This window comes from Dama dama, chromosome 33 (genome assembly GCF_033118175.1).
Source record: "Dama dama isolate Ldn47 chromosome 33, ASM3311817v1, whole genome shotgun sequence".
Taxonomy (NCBI): Eukaryota; Metazoa; Chordata; class Mammalia; order Artiodactyla; family Cervidae; genus Dama; species Dama dama.
Window position 1 is genome coordinate 31,859,389 of NC_083713.1, and position 17,307 is coordinate 31,876,695.

Genomic DNA, 17,307 nt, shown 5'->3' on the forward strand with positions numbered 1-17,307 from the left:
AGGTGGAGAGTCCCTACCACGAGCCTCTATCTTAATTTGACGGCGAAGTGTTGCAGGAGACTTGACGATCTCAGACCTCTTCTCCACGATGGGAACCGGGGTTATCGACGAACATGGGATGATCCCTCTGGATAACTTCGCAGTGGTGTCTTTGAGCTTCACAAGTTGTTCAGAGCGACTCTTGGGTGGCGAAGGGGAGGTATTTGCTCTGAGGATTCTAGTTGGTTGCGATGGTCTTGGTGATGGTTCAGCAGAACTGTCCTTTTTAGGGGACTGGGAAAGCTCATCCTTAGGAGAGGTTTCTGTTCGCCGGGCGGTAGACTCGATTGTTATGAAAGTTGGTGACGGTGGGCGTGTTTTTAAAGACGGAGAAGGAACCTTGGCATCATCTAGTTTAATTTCCTGATGGGTTTTCACTTGATGAGCAGTAGTTTCTTGATGCGTTGCTACTTGGTGGTGCTCTGCTTTTTCCACAATTGTATTTTCTTTCTGCTGGGTATTTTTATTGTAACTGACATTAGCATTGGACACTTTAGGTAATGTTTCATTAAGACTGGTAGCTTTATTTCTCTGCTTTCCTGCTTTAGACGATATCATGGCCGTTTGAATTGTATTTTCACAGGACACAAGCATATCCTCTGCCTGAGTCTTAATGAGTGTTATTTCTTCTTTGATTTTTTCTATGTTATTCTCCATAGCAATGTGAACTCCATATTCTCTTTTTTCTTCACTTAATAGCCATACTGGAATAATATTTAACAGCATCTGAAATGTCTTAAGGCCATTTTTATCTGGCTCTGCTTCAAACTCTCTTACCCTAGACAGAATCTGTTGTAGTTCTTCACGTTTTCTCAAGAATTCCAATACATTTACAGCACGTTTTCCATCATCCTGCTGGGATTCTTTCACAGAGGAAAATAAAGATTTGTTCTGTGTAATCTCTTGCTTTGACTCTTTAGTATTAGAAAAGACTTGTTTCTGTTGTATGCCCTTGATGCCAAGATATTTTTCTTCCTGCAGATTATTGTTTGGCTGGGGCAATTTTTTATGTTCAACTTGACTTTCAAAAGACTGTGTATGTGTTTGCTGAAAATTCTGAGTCTGAGAATCAAGATGTGCCTCAGCAACCTTTTGTTCGACTACCTTCTGAGCTGATTTATTCAAATATTCTTGTTTTGTCTCAACTATTAGACTTTCTTTCTTTGGACCAATCATTGGTGGTCCCTGAATTGTTTCTTCACTTCTTAAAAGCTTCCCACTCTCAGAGTCTCTAAATTCTCTTTGCTTCTCATGAGCTATATTGAGCTTGCTTTCGTGGCTTTTCCCTGTGGTTTCTGTAGGCAATTGTATTGTTACTCTCTTCTCCTTTGCAGGTAATTGAAAATATTTTTCAGTCACTGATTGCTTATTGCTACTGCCTTCAATCCTTGCTTCTGTTCTCTCAGTTTCCTGGTACTGTTGGTTGGTAATGGTTTGAATATCAACTTCAGATTGCTTTTTATGACTTTCATAGCTGTGGTTTGTTTCATTTAACTTATGACCTAGAATTGGAACCTTGATGGTTTTAACTTTGAAACTGGGGGAAACTGGTTTGCTTTCGGGCAAGTGCAACTGCTCCAGATGCTTCTGTTGTGTTTGCCGTGTCCTACATTCTTGCTTACTCTGTTTAATTTCACAAGCTGATTTAGATTGGATCATATCCTTTGAGCTCTGCAAAACTTCCTTTTTCATGGTATCTTTGCCTTCCAAGGTTGCTGGAACATGTTGGAACCCCTTGACAGACAATGTCACTGCTGGTGTTGTGGAAAGCTGGTTATCAGTACAGACCCCTAGTTCTTGAGAAAGACTTTGAGAGACTGTGTTGGTTTGGGCCACAATGACCTCTGAATCCATTCCAGTTAGGGGGACCTCCTCCTTTGGTTTTTGTAACAGCATTTCCTTTTTCAACTCTGATACGTTTTGATTTTGGCTTTCTGTTCTAAGTATGTTGTAGCCCGAACTCCCCTGTCTCTGTTTTTCAAGCTCTTCTCTTTGTTGTCTATATTTTTCTTCAGCAATCATTAAAGGTGTTTTAAATTTTCTCATATAAGGTTTTGGGCTTTGCTGTCCTGAGCCTGCTGGAAATGAATGAGATTTTATGAGAGGTGCTATAGGTTTTTTCTTGGGTGGTGAACTTTCTGGAACTGCCTGTGAGAAAGACCTTGTAGAGTCCATAGATAGTTGTTTTCTTTTATCAAGACTTTTGCTAGATACGTTCTGCTTTGTCTCTATGTGTTCACTGCTAGTTGCCATTATTACTCTTTTCTGATCCTTTGAGGGAGTCATTTTACATTCTGTATCTGGCAGAGAATTTTCCAAATCAACTTTTGGGGAACTATGATTCTTTATATCTTCTACCTTCTTGGGAAACTTGGGTTTGGGGAGTGTGGGAGGTGGCAAACGTCCTCCAGATTTTCCTGTTACGACTTTAGCCTGAGAGCTTGAGGCTTCCTCTTGGGAGTGGTGTATAAATGTTCCATTATGCTTTTCTTGAACAGAAGAAGAAAGGAGATGTGCTGGTTTTAGAGCTGGAGCTGGAGGAGGAGGGGGTGGTGGTGGAAACATGGATAGACATTCTCTTTCAAATTTCTCATCTTCTGGTGGTGGAGGAAGAGGAAGGCCTGGAAAATTTTCAAATTCAGCCTGTATCTTCTCAGTGGACAGTGAAGGAGGAAACACATTTTTTTCAGGCAACATTGTTAAAGGAGGTGGAGGAGGAAGAGGAAATTCAATTTCAGATGATGCATTGGAAGGCAGAGGAGGAGGTGGAGATGGAGGTGGAAGAGGGAACTCATTTTCCTTTGCATTATTTTCAGGGTTAAATTTGACTGGATTAAAGGACATTTCCATTGCCATTTTTAAGTCTTTGGAGGTATTTGTCTTCATTAGAAAGTCCTGGTTCTTCAGATGACTATCAGTCTGCTTTTTGTCAGTTGCCTTAAGTTGATTGTGGCTTTTTTGGGAGACTTTCATTTCTGTTACATTTGACATGTCTTGATTCCCAGGCAAAGTCTGCCACCCTGGTTGAGGGGTCACATTCTTTCTCATTATATCTTTATTAGAATATTGCTTTTCTTGCTTTAACAGAGTCTGCTTTTGAAAGTCCTCTGAAACCTCACGTGTTTCTCCAACCATCTTGTAGACTGGACCCTGGGTTAAACCAGGCCTAGAGCTTTGTGTATCTGTTGATGTTTTAGTGTTTTGGGTATTTTTAGCACTCTTGACAGGGAAAACCTCAATCTTCTGGCGGTCATTCCTCAGTTCGCAAGTGTCAGTCTGTTGCTTTCCAAATGTTTTATCAGTAGATTGCCAAAAGACAGCCTCCTTCTGTTCTCTCGCCATCTCTGATCCCTTGGTTTTTCGATGTTCCCTAACTGACAGGGTTGAAGTCAACTGTCCGCTTGCGTGTTCATCCCTAAGATGTTGCTCTGTTGTGTTATCAGTCCAGATACCCGCTTGGTGTGAATTAGATAGTTTTCTAAGGTTTTTCTCAAGAGCATCATTGTTTTGTTCGCGATCTACGACAATCTTTACGGTGCCTTTGGGGGCTTTTGGAAGATTAACCTCAGTTCTTTCTTCCATTAAATGTCTATGACAAGATTTGTCTATAGCTTGATTGAGAATGTATGTTCCCTCCTGCCACCTGGCTGCTGGCTCAAAGGGTCCTGGTCTTGGCTGAAGAATGCTTTTTTTGTCCCTCTGGACAGTCACCTGATGAACCCCTGCTTCCTGCTCTTCTTTGGATCCTGCCATCTCAGTCTGCACATCATTTTTGACTGAACTTTTATTTACCTCTTTGAAAGCTCTTTGTGTTTCTTTTAGATTCTTTAGTGATGCCTCAAGGTCATCTAGGATAAGCTCCTTTTTCAGTATTTCCGTCCTCGTCTGTGCAGTCTTTTCAAGGCATTCAATAGCTTTCTCAATATCCCCAGGGATGACATCAGGCTGTTTAGAGTTCTTCCATTTTTGACTTGATTCCTTAAGTGACTTGAGGGTGGTCAGCATGTCACCTTTTATAACTTCTTCTGTTTTAGCCACTGTTTTCTGACTTATGGCCTGGCTGAGGGAGTTTAGGGTTGACTTCACATCACCTTTAATAATTTCTTCTTTGGGTAACTTACAAGATGTATTCTGAGGCTCTGTCAGAAAAACCTTAACTGTATTATGCACATCTCCTGGGATGATGTCAGTTTCATTAACAGTACGTTCAACCTGAGATCGCCTTTTCTTTAATAACAGTTTTGTGCCTTCTACATCACCACCAATTATTTCTTCCTCTTTTTCTTGTTTCCCACCTGTTAGTATTTCATTTGAGCCTGTCTGAAGTTGTCTGAGATAATCCAAAGCTCCAGTTTCTATGCATGTTGTAAAAAACTGAACGTTTCCTCTCTCAGAGGCATCAATTTTAGCCCTTTCAGATATTTTATTGTTTGATATGGAAGATAGCAAATTATGAATTGTACGTTTTACATCACCCCCTACTACTTCTTCACGCTTAATTGTGTCACCAGCGTTTTCATGAAGAAGACAATAGATAGTCATGTTAATATCGCCTCTTTCATCTTCCTGAATCAAAATCCCTTTCTTTACAGATCTTTCCTCAGAGAACAGGTTTTTTATTGCTTGTTGGACATCACCACTCACTATCTCTTCTTTTTCAGCATGAAATTCTGTTGATCTGTTTAATAACTGAGTTTTGGTCAGATTAACATTTCCCTTCTCTTCTTCACTGACCAAAATCTCTCTTTTCTTACAGTCTCTTTTGGAAAGAAGGTTCACCATTATATTTCTGAGGTCAACCTTAACAATTTCTTCTTTCTGTATCTCAGGTGATGCTTGATTCATTAGCTTGTATTTTGCCATTCGAACATCCCCAACCTCATCAGCTTCAATGATGATTCCAGGAGCCTCGATAACTTTTTGAGAGTACAGCTCTCCTAAGGTTTCTTTAATGCTCTTGCCAATAATTTCCACCTTTTCTACCCTACTTTCAGTAAATTTGTGAAGGGGTGTGGTTTCAAAGAGCCAGGTAGTTGTCTTGACATCAGCAGGAGGGATTTCTTCCTTGGTGATTTTTGTGATGCTTTCATCTGCTTCCTTAATAGAATCCAAAGTTTGATTTTCAAAGAGCCACACTGCCTGCTTCACATCACCTTTCTGCATGTCTTCCTGGGTGACTGTTCTGATATTTTCATATTCTGACCCTTCTCCTCTCAGTTCATCTAGAGTATGGGTCTCAAATAGCCAAGTGGATGTTTTAACATTGCCCTTCTGTATTTCATTGACACTTACTGTTCTTACATAAGTATTCTTATCCAAATTTTTAGACTCAAAGAATTGTTTACTTGTCCTTACATCCCCACCTTGAATACAGTCCACAGTGGGCACAATATCACATGATTCTTTTGCAATCTGATCCAGTGGCTGGGTTTCAAATCTGTATCTAACAGAACTAACAGCTCCCTTCTGAATGTCTTCTTGTGTGACAGATTTAATCACATACACAGTCTCAGATTCATTAATTGAGTCTAATGGTTTTGTTTCAAAAAGCCACCTTGTCCCTCGTACATCTCCGTGAATTACCTCTTCCTTTTTAACTGTAGTCACTTCATGATAAAACCCTTCTCGATCTTGAATTGCATAAAGTGGCTGGGTTTCAAAGAGCATTCTATAGCTTTTTACATCGCCCTTTATTACTTCTTCAGTAATTGTTTTCTTGGTGCTAATATAGTCTGATTCTTCTTTAATCTCATCTAAAGAAAACGTCTCAAAAATAAAGCACCCCTTTCTTACATTTCCACCTTGTATGTCTGTCACTGTCTTAACTAATTCATTACCTTCTTGACTTTCTTTTATCATATCAATTGGTTGGTTTTCAAAGAGCCACCTACAATTTAAAACATTGCCTTTCTGAATATCTTCAGTCTTTAGGGTTTTGATCTTTCTCAAAACCTCCTCTGAACCGGAACTTATAGAATCTAAGGACTGACTTTCAAATTTATGCCGCATGCTGGAAACATCCCCAGCTTGGATATCCATTTCCATGGCTTTGATCTCCTTTCCTTCTTCTCCTTGTATGCTGTCCAAATTTTCCGTCTCAAAAAGGAAACATGTTGTACGAACATCCCCACCATGGATTTCCTCTTGTTTCACAGTTTGCAATTTGACTGTTGCTTCAGAGTCATCTTTTATGGTATCTAGTGGCTGAGTTTCAAAGAGCCAGGTACAGGCTTTGACATCTCCCTTATGAATTTCTTCACTGCCAGTCATTAATGAAACTTTTTCATAGAGAGATTCCATTGGCTGGGTTTCAAAAAGCCATCTGCAGGTTTTGACATCCCCTTTAACAATATCAGTGACTTGTTCAGTTTTACTTTCTACTTCTTCTGTATTGCTAAAATATTTAATCGAATCAAGTGGTTGGGTTTCAAATAGCCACTTAGCAGATTTTACATTCCCAGTCTGTATTTCTTGAGCAGATATTCCTCTAATTATCTGATATTTATGAATACTTTCATCAAACTGATCAATGGGCCTTGTTTCAAAAAGCCACCTACAGCTTCTTACATCACCTCTTAGGATTTCTTCTTGCTGGACTGTCTTTACTTGATGGTATTTTCCAAGGTGATCTTGAATGGCATATAATGGTGTTGTTTCAAAGAGTGATTTATTTAATTCTACAGCACCTCTTGTGATTCCTTCCACCTCTATTTTATGTGACGCATCAAATTTAATCAAGTTGTTTGATTCAAAGATATGTGTATAATTCCTTACATCTCCTCTGTCAACTTCTTCAAGTTTCACTGTTCGTATGTACTCTTTTTTATCGTCTCTAATCTCTTCCAGAGGTTGGGTTTCGAAAATCCATTTTTGGTGCCTGACATCCCCCTTTTCTTCTTCAGAAGCAGTAATTTTTTGAAGTTTTCCTACATCAGGGCTATCTTTTAAAGCCTCTAATGGAAGTGTTTCAAATAGTTGCTTAGTAGTTTGTACATCACCCCCTATTATCTCTTCAGACTTTAGATGGTCTGCATCAGGAACTTCTTTCAGAATATCTAATGGCTGTGTTTCAAACATCCAACACTTTTTAGAGACATCTGTACCTATTACTGTTTCCTTTTCAACTATGACCTCTTCTGTCTCTTCTTTGATTTTCTCCAAAGGTTGAGTTTCAAACAACCACTTGGCCCTACTCACCCCACCTTTGACATTTTCTTCCATGGATATTCCTCTGACAACTTTAATTTCTGTTATATCTTTGTTAATTGTGTCTAGGGGCTGTGTTTCAAACATCCAACGTGCTGTTCTTACATCCCCCTTTTCAACATCTTCTCTGTGAACAGTTTTAATTTCTAGCATTTGACCCGAGCCATCTCTAATAACATATAACGGTTGCGTTTCAAAACATTTTATACTTCTCTTAACATTCCCCTTAATTTCTTTGAGCTCAGATCTGAGTTGCAATAGGTGCATCTCATCTACTGAGTGAAGTTGTCCAAGTTGATCCAGATGTTGAGTTTCAAACATGTATCTCACAGTCTTGACATCCCCCCCGGTTATGTCCTTTATGGCAGTTGCTATTGATTCTTCTTGACTTTGATGCAATTTATTCATTGAGTCTAACGGCTTTGTTTCAAACATCCACCGGGCTGTGTGGACATCTCCTCTGGCCAGCTCAGGAATTTTCTCAGCATGTTCCTCGGTGCCAGAAGAATGATCCCCCAGAGTATCGATGGGCTGAGTTTCAAACATCCATGTGGTATATTTCACGTCACCACCAGCGATGATTTCTTGATCAGCAATGCCCTTGGAGATGTTGTCTTCATCTGGAGAGCCATTGTTGATGGAATCTAATGGCTGATTCTCGAAGATCCATCTCATGGACTGCACCTCCCCCTTCAGAATTTCATCCCACTCCAAGTGTTCTCTTTCTGCGTTCAGACCTTTTTGAGAACTGTCATTTGTATTTTCAAAAACATACCGGGCTTGTTGCACATCTGCTGAAACTGAGCTCCCCGCATTCACTTGACGAGAAACAATCTCAGAAACCTCACTGATATAATCTTTTTCTAAGTTTTTCCTTAACTCAGGATGGATGTGTTTATATAAACGGTTTAATTCATACAAATTTCTTTGTTTGGAGTATAATTCTTTGGGGACTGGTGGTATTCTAGGAGGGCTGGGTAGTTCAGGGGACTGGGAAAATGCTGTCACATCTACTGGAGGTTGAAGCATGTCGGGTGGGGGAGGAGGAAATTCTTCTGTCTTTTCCGAAGGAGTGGCATTGATTTGTGCCAGAGTTGAGGAAGTGGCACTGTGATCACGGTATCTGGTGGCTGATGTTTCCTTCCTCTGGCTGGTTGAAGTGTAAGAAGTAGAAGAGGTACCCACAATTGATGATGGCTTTAAAGTCTCTTCAGATTCACTTTCAATCTTTAAGGGAGAGAAAATCAAATCTTATAAAGATGAGTATAGTGGTGGAGACTTTCTGAGCACTGCCTTTTACCTACCCATGCTATGATATCTCCATTGGGAACAACAGGTGATAGACTCCATCTAGAGACCTACTTCAAAGTAACATTCAGTATATGTTATTATCTTTCCTATAATCCATGTGCACTTTTTAGAATTATATTCCCTATTCAATACATCAGGAACTCAGTATTTTAACATTTACCCATAATCTTGACTGTTTTTCCTTCTTTACTTAATGTGCTATGCAGAGTAATCTAGAGGGAGACAATTAAAATCTTAAAGGACTTTTGAGGGTTGTTTTGTGTTCCTTGGAATTTTAAACACAACAGAGTAAGCAGATGACATTTAAAAACTGGCTTTATTACTTTATCTAATGTTAATTATTAAACTTAAGTGCATACATAATTTTTTCTCCCCTAATTTGCTTTAGTGAGAAAAGTTTTAATTCTCTCTACTGCTTTTCTCATGTAGAATAATCTTCTTCTTATGGAACAGAATAAGTACTGGTTCAGGATATTTTTTGCTATTGAAAAACCTCTTCATTCAATAATTTGAAAATGTTATGTGTTTACATGTGGTTTTATACTTAATATGTCTCTGTGCAGAGAAATTATCTTACCTTAGTCTGCTTGGCTGGGGTCAATTCTTTGTCAGAATAAAGGACCTTTTCCTGGACAGACTTTTCAAATTGTTCTTTTAAAAACTTAGTTGAAACCTTTGGAATCTCTTCATCTTCAGGTGTATCTATGACTATAAACAGAAAAGAACACCATGGATATTATGTAACTAATAAATATGATGTTTGAGAAGTCATTATAATACTATGGAAAACTTCTTATAATGTAAGTTAAGTAAAAGTATTCAGAATATAAGTGTATACATATGGCACTACTTCATTAGGTAAGTTAGTAAATGTCAAGAAATATAGGAAGAAAAATGATGGTGGTTACTGGATGGAAAGTCATAAGTTATGAAGCTGTTATTTATTTTAATTATATATATTTTCCAAATTTTCTACAAGCATGCTTTGCTCTTGTGCTCACATAATAATAAAAGTTATAAAACAAGAAGAGAACAGCAGCAGAACAGAAAAGGATATACTTCCTTAAGCAAAACTACAATAAAACCAAATTCAGATATAGTTAAGTAACATTTGGGTCACAGGTGGCTTAAATCTTCCCTTTTAGCACTTAGGAACAGCAAAACTCATTCCCCTTTTACAGGCAAGACACTCTGTACCCATTTTATGCAGATCTACACAAGTTTGCCTGGAATCTAATCTCATTTCTGTAGGTTGGAGAATTAGACTTAAACATGCTTGAATCTATCATTAAAAGTAATACAATCTAGGTAACTTTTCTGTTCCCAAGGAGCTTGATAAACATCAAGTTTATTCTAGATCCCTAAGGCAGAAACAATTCAGAGGTGACTGGCTTATCACCTTCTAGGCTTTTTGGATAATCATAAGGTTGAAGGGCAATGAAATATTTGAGAAGCTTGTTGCATCTCAGCATAGACAGAACCTAATTATATATAGAAATACTGCCCTGTCTCCATTAGGATCGTGAGTAATAGTTACTAACTTTATTTAGTGGGAAGGCTTGTGCTTTGGAAGTCCTCTATTCAAACACAGATGCATCAACTGTAAAAAGGTATATTCAAATCAAATAATGTCAGATTCTTACCTGTTTCTTGAACATATTGATGGAGCTGAGAAGCTTGGTTTATTTCCTCAGTGTGCTTTTCAAGATGAGAGACCTGTGTTTAAAGATAATTTTAAATAAATAATTGTTTTTAAGAAATCAGTTATTTCAGGATTGCACATGTATTCTACATTGCAGAGTGATTTTCATCCAAGACTTCAGTACACATAGAGAGATGTGAATTAAACACTGACCATTTATTTTAATGCATGAGCTCATGCCGTAACAGAACATATACAAATGGACACCTAAAAGTACCCTTATATTTTTATGGTGCTCATTTTATATTTCAAAGACTTCAAAGTGGGGAAAGAGACACTGATGTGTATTGGTATTAAATACATAAAGGATAATAAAAACAATTGTTTATAACAAGATCAGAATGTCCACACAGTTCTGGAAACTGTGTGGAATGTGTTTTTTTCTAAGTAGTTACCATTTCTGTTCCAAGAACATCAATTTTGTGTGCTTCGGAAATTTCTGGTTCATTTCTTTCCATTTCCTGGCTGCTTCTTGAAATGTCGATCTGGCTGCTACGGATTACCTCCTGAAAATGAATGAATGAATAGACAATGCCTTAAGAAAATTCTGAAATTTTTAACTTTTATTTTATTAGTGCAATTTCAGTGAAACAGACTTCTGAAAAAAATTGTTTCCTCAGTATATTGCTTTGCTTGACTGTTGTAACAAATGACCACAAGCTTAGTATTCTTACAGTTGTTTAGGTCAGAAATGCTGAATGGATCTTGCTGGGTGTTGGCAGGTGTCATTCCTTTTTCCAGGCTCTAGAGGAGGATCCATTCTCTGCCCACTTTCACTGGCTCATGGCCTGCTTCCTCTAGTTAAACTTTCTCTCACTCTGCCATCTTGCTGATTTTCTCTTCTGATCCCCCTTTCACTTTTATGGACCCTTGTGATTACATTGGACTAATCCACAGAATCCAGGATTATCTCCCTGTCAAAAGGTCAGCTACTTAGCAGCTGTAATTCCATCTTCAACCTTAATTCTTCTTTGTCACATAACATATTCACAAATTCTGAGGATTAAGATACAGGTATCTTCAGGAGCCACTATTCTGTTTACCACCCTTAGAAAGCAACAAATGTTAATGAGGCAACTCATACCCCATATGACAAAGAGGAATATCAAAAAGAAAATGAAAATCCTTGATGAAAAAGAAATATATTAATATTGTTGTTTATAAGCCAGATTTTCATTTACAGAAAGGCATTCCAGTGTTCAAGTTGACCTTCTGGTTTGGTGGCAGATCTAGAGTCTAATTTAAGAGTATAACCATTATATAAAACCAATATAAACAGGCCATACTATGCTAGCATATCTCCATCATCACACATCAGGCTACTTTTGATTCTAGTTAGCATAGGTGATCCTGACTGAATTGGATGGTTGAAACTGCTACTAACTTTGGTGATCCATCCCTGCTGTTAGTATGGGATGGGATCTGACACAAATATATGATTGATTGATTGATTTGAAGCGTTTGGCATACTGCTAAAAATCTTGCCATCAAAAAATAGAATGTAGACAGATGACTCCCCAAGAACACATCTATTTGAACACCTTTGAAGTTGGGATTTCACTTTACTTTTGATAATCTACATGACTAGCAAGTACTGTTTTTGATGTGGGATTTTATTAATAAAATTTTTGTCTTACTAAAGAATAGTCAAGTGAGCAAAGGTGAATTATTATTATTAATCAAATAGAAGCACTAAAGTTTTTCTCTTTAAACATGGAGTTAAATAGTTTTAAGTGATTAAGTTCTAAACCTTTAAAGCAAGAATAAGTTTATATTAAAGTTAATTCATGAGAGCTTGACTTGTGATTTTTTTTTCTTGCTAGTATACTTGCAGTGTTGGCTTTTTTCCCCCAAGTCTATTTGGTATATAGGGTCAAAGTTAATAAAGTGGCAGTCATATATTTGCATATATATATATATAGGTGGTTTAGTTGCTAAGTTGTGTCCAACTCTTGTGACCCTTTGGACTGGAGCCTGAAGGGCTCCTCTCTCCATGGAATTTTCCAGGCCAGAATACTGGAGTGGGTTGCCATTTCCTTCTCCAGCGAATCTTCCTGACCCGGGGATCAAACTCTGGTCTCTTGCATTGCAGGTGGTCTCCTGCATTGCAGGCAGATTCTTTACCAATTGAGCCACCAGGGAAGTTGTATATGTATATATATATAAAACATGACTTGATCTTATCATACTTCTCTGGGAAGGAGAATTAAGACAAAAAAAATTGATCACCTCTCAAAAGTCCTACAGAGAATTGAAGCCAAACTTTAGGTTTGCAATTTAAAATGTAGATTATATTCCATTAGGTGTGTTAATTAACTAGATGGGAGGAATCCTTTCACAGTGTATAAGTATACCAATTATCACTGTGTATGCTTTAAATATCTTATAATTTTTTCAATTATACTTCAATAAAGGTATAACTGAATATCTGAAAAAGGCATTTGAAAAGGTACCTGAAAAAATTTAAATTATAGCTCATTAAATTAAAGACCAGTGTAATATTTTCCTAAGCAGAATGTGCTTCCAGCTCTAGTCATTTATCAAATGATATTTATTAACATGCTTGGTGCATAGTTTATGCTAAGGAAAGGTTTACTTAATGAATGAATGAATAAAACAAAATAAAACTTCCATTAATAAATTAATTTCATTCAACCTTCTATTTGCCTGAGAATGTCCTAGGACCTGGGGTTAGAACAATGAACAAATATGTACTTTACTTTCTCAAGAGGGAGTATAGAAAATAAATAATCCATATTCTTTCCTTTAAGTTTAAAGAATCATAATTCTATATAATAAGAAGTTGTGCATAATCAAGTTTTATTTAAGGTTATTAATAACATTAGGCTAGAGGAAATAATAGAAGTATTATCTTTTATTGTCATCACCTAGGTTTCCCAGGTGGTGCTAGTGCTAAGAAACCTGCCTACCCAATTGAGGAGACATAAGAACCTCAGGTTCAATCCCTGGGTCAGGAAGATCCCCTGGAGCGGGGCATGGCAACCCACTCCAGTATTGCCTGGAGAACAAGCCCATGGAGAGAGGAGCCTGGCAGGCTGCAGTCCATGGGGTTGCAAAGAGTCAGACACGACGGAAGCGACTTAGCATGCACGGAGAGAATAATAACTGTCATTGAAGACCACAGAGAGAAAGCAATGCATGGGTACAAATAACATTTCTTTGTGTAAAAACTGTTTGCAACTATGGCAGATCTTTCTATCTATCGACATATAATGGGGATATTCTATGGGTTTCTTTTGACACACTCAAAAATAGGAAGTACTGATTAAACAGTGAAAGAGCAGAACTTGATCAGTGGCAAGATCCTTATTGAAGGGCACTCTGATCATCACTACAGAATCACATCTCTGCCTAGAGGCGCATATGACAAGCTGTGACCCAGAGACACATTTATTTGACTCACTCAATGATTTTAAGGTTTTGAACTAGTTAACACCTACAAAAAAAAATCAAGATTCCTGCTTATATTTTAAATTTTGAAGATGTGGCCACACTGGATTCACATTCCAACAGGGCAGTGACTTTCTGGACAAAGTAGTGGCCACCTGTCTTAGTTGGGACGCATACTTTTCAGTTGGTCACTGTTCCTATCACTCACTCACGTTTAATACCAAACCTGCCTGGAACCATAGAAATTTGAGTTTCTGATACTTGCTGCTAATTGTCAGGCTGAAAGAATAAAGTCAATAAGTTAACTTGGTGTGTTGAGAAAGATAAATGCAAAATGTTGGGAGTAGAAAAAATAGTAAATAAATATATTTCGACACATTTTTAAAAAAAATCATCATTTTCTGGGGCAAACACTTTATACTTAATGTGTATCTACTTGATTGAAAACAATCCAGGCCTATCATCTCTAAATATACTTTCTTTGGGAGATGACACAACATAAACACATAAATAGTACAAGGATACATAAATTTAGTTTAGAGTTATAAGTTTCTACCTCAGCACTTATGTGCTATTATGAAACAGAACTATAATTGTTATACTACTTCAGTATGTTAGTGTCAATGCATCAATTTTACTGCCCCCTGTTTTCTGTAATTTACATAAAGCCTGTCTTAAAATATTCCAAGATTTTGTTTCCATTATTTACTGTGTTTCATATTTTGTAACTAGTGGAGTTAGATTTTAAATCTGACTTTCTTTCTTCCCAAGTGTTGGTGTCTATAGACTGAAGGGTTAGATAAAAGGATGGATCATCATAATGATCAGGAAGAAATCAAATTACACAAATAAATGCAATAAAGAATTCTGGCCAGAACACCATATATAAATTCACATGAAACAATTCATGAAATTGGTATTAATACTTAAAAATTAAATTAAAATATAGATTGGTTGCAGCAGCAGCAGCAGCAAGAAGAAAAATACAATTTGGGGTTCATAGGTGGATTAACCAAAATCAGTACTCACGCCCTCCTTTATACTAGGTATGTCGTAAGTTTGGGTAAGTTACTAAATCACCTAACTTTAAAAAAAAAATCTCATTCATCCCTGAAAAGAAACATATGATATATGTGCTCTAATTTTGGAACCTAGAGAACATCAGGCAAAATCACGTTATAATGTTTGCATAACTCATGCCAATCTGATATCAGCTCATAGATTAGTCAAGTATTTTACAAAGTTTCCATGGATGTATGTTTCTCCAAAGAGGATTTCTCCAGCACAGGAAAGATTCCACACTTTGCCTACTTAATTTGCCATTGTTCTTATCACTGTAAGAAAAGGCATTGTACATTTCCACTGATAAAAATGCAAACTCATGCTACCATAATGAGTAAGGGAAGAAAAAAGACAGTCTTTTTATGATGACTCACTATTATTATGGCTCTTAGAAGTACATCCATTAAAACAAAGTGTGATGTAAGACTGGCAGAAGAGTAGATAATAACTGCCTCATCTCAATAGCTCATTCTCAATGCTAGTAATTCAGCAATTTTACCCATCACTAACCTCATTCTTAATAAAACCAGGAAGGGTTTGTACCATTGTCAAACAGGCAGAAATAATACCAAAAATGTGCTGTTTATGTTAACAAAAGTGTCAGTTGATTCAAGACTTGAAAGAATAATCAGTTCTTTAAGTGATGAATGTAAAAATTTGTGGTTGATATATTGTGTTTGTCTAGATTTGGATATATTTGAATTCAAACATGTTTTCTTTTTGCCCTGAGTTTTCTCTCTTCACTTTTTAAAAAATTTACTTTAAAATTTTACAGCATAAAATTTGATCTCCCTATAGTTTGAGCTTCAGGTTAGGGTTTTTCCTCATCCACTACACACTTTTGAGTCTTGGCTCAAAAATTGCTTTTTCCTTGAAACCTTTCCTGACTTTTCTATACAGAGTTGCCTGTTCCTGCTTTTATTATCATATTCCTATATGGTCAGTACATATCTGTACTACCTGCCTTTCGCATTTCACAGTCATTAGTTGATAATATGACATTCTCCTTTAACTGAACTCATGCATCTTCAAATCCTGATGTTTATCTTCCTGGTAGAGAGTAGATTCTCCCCTCTAAATGTCAAGAAGTGAATGCATGGATAAAAATCACTTTTTTCTTAGGAATGTGAAAACTTTATGATTTTATAAGAATCTAGTTTAAAAATTAAAGTTCTATAAAATCCTATGATTTTATTTTTTGATATTTCAGTTGATAATCTTTGATACTGAACATTTCATAATTGGTAGGCTGGGTTACTGAAGCTGATGCATATAGCAATAATATGTCAATCACTGACAAAGTATACTTAGCAGAGTTTTTCTGGTAACACTACAAATGGTTGGAACATTTATGGAAGAACATAAGCAGTGCTGTTATGCTATAAAGAGCAATTGAAATCATTAGAGGGAAGAAAGCCTGTATCAAGAAACCAAAAGATACACAAAGGCAACAAACACATACAAAAAGTAAAGAACCTTTCAAAATAGGAAAATTTATCTTCAAATGTTCTTTTTATAAAAGATCTTATTGGTGATAAACTAATTTGTATGTTCTTTTTTTTGTAAATTGTTATTATTCATTGAGTTGGTAGATCAATGCATTGTCCAGCATTATGAAGAAACAACAGTAGAATGCATTGGGCAGAATTACTATGACATCAACAAATCAGGTTGAGATATTTGTGATGACAGTAAAAGATAATATTTTATCCTTATTTGCACTATAAAGGGGAAAGAAGAGTCAAGGCAAATGTAAGTCATGATCCTTTGCATAACTGTATACACTTGGAAGTGAAAACTCCAGTTTTACTTCATTTAGTAATAGTGCTGCCTGAAGCTATGATTGCTCCCTGAAGCTGGTTGGACTATTGGATCCTAAGAGACTGATGATGCAAAACATTTGTAAAAAAAATTAAAGTAGCAACTTTTTCCTTTGAAATGACTGCATCTCTAAATGTGAGTGACCTCATATCACTTCACCTATATATTTATTTATTCTACCAACAGCTACTGAGCACCATCTATCTCTAGAGCATTTTGCTAGGCATTGTAAGTATTGTTTTAATATAAGTTTTATCTACCAACCTATCTACATATCAATAATCTGTCTATCTCTATATCTGTGCAATATATAAAAATATGTACATATATATCTAATGGAATAAAAATGGCTCACTTAACTTGATATTCTCTTAAGACAAGATCTGTAATATATAGACATGCACAAATTATGTAGGTTTGTTGTACAAGTCTCTGAGAGAATTGAATTCATACTTTATTGAATTCATACTAATTCATACTTTAATTGAATGCTATCATTCAATTAATATCAACTATTTCCTGACTCAAAACAATTATGCTTTGGTCACATCTAGCTATAAAGAGTAAAAATCATTTTTAATAAAAATACTTAATTTAAAAGTAGAAATATTTGACTTCAAAGAGAGGTTTCTGAATAAGTAATGCCAGCTTTCACTGCTAAAATTCTGTCCTCTTCTTTCCCCAAAGTGTTATTTATAGAGTCAAATCTCAGAATCTAAAATGCTAAAGATTCATAAAAAGAACTTGTAAAAGAT

At 36.5% G+C, this 17,307-nt stretch overlaps 1 protein-coding gene across 3 annotated transcripts in view; it reads right to left on the minus strand.

The window, feature by feature from the left end:
* XIRP2 (xin actin binding repeat containing 2) overlaps positions 1-17,307 on the minus strand; it is a 328,214-nt gene that overhangs the window by 9,343 nt on the left and 301,564 nt on the right. For 2 of the 3 annotated variants that reach the window (XM_061135453.1, XM_061135452.1), the window contains 3 exons: positions 10,654-10,764; positions 10,200-10,272; positions 9,134-9,264 (listed from right to left, as the gene is read on the minus strand). In XM_061135453.1, coding sequence (XP_060991436.1) covers positions 9,134-9,264; positions 10,200-10,272; positions 10,654-10,764 — 315 coding nt within the window. Of the gene's footprint in view, positions 1-24; positions 8,473-9,133; positions 9,265-10,199; positions 10,273-10,653; positions 10,765-17,307 lie in introns of all 3 variants that reach the window. The other variant, XM_061135451.1, reaches the window with a different exon arrangement.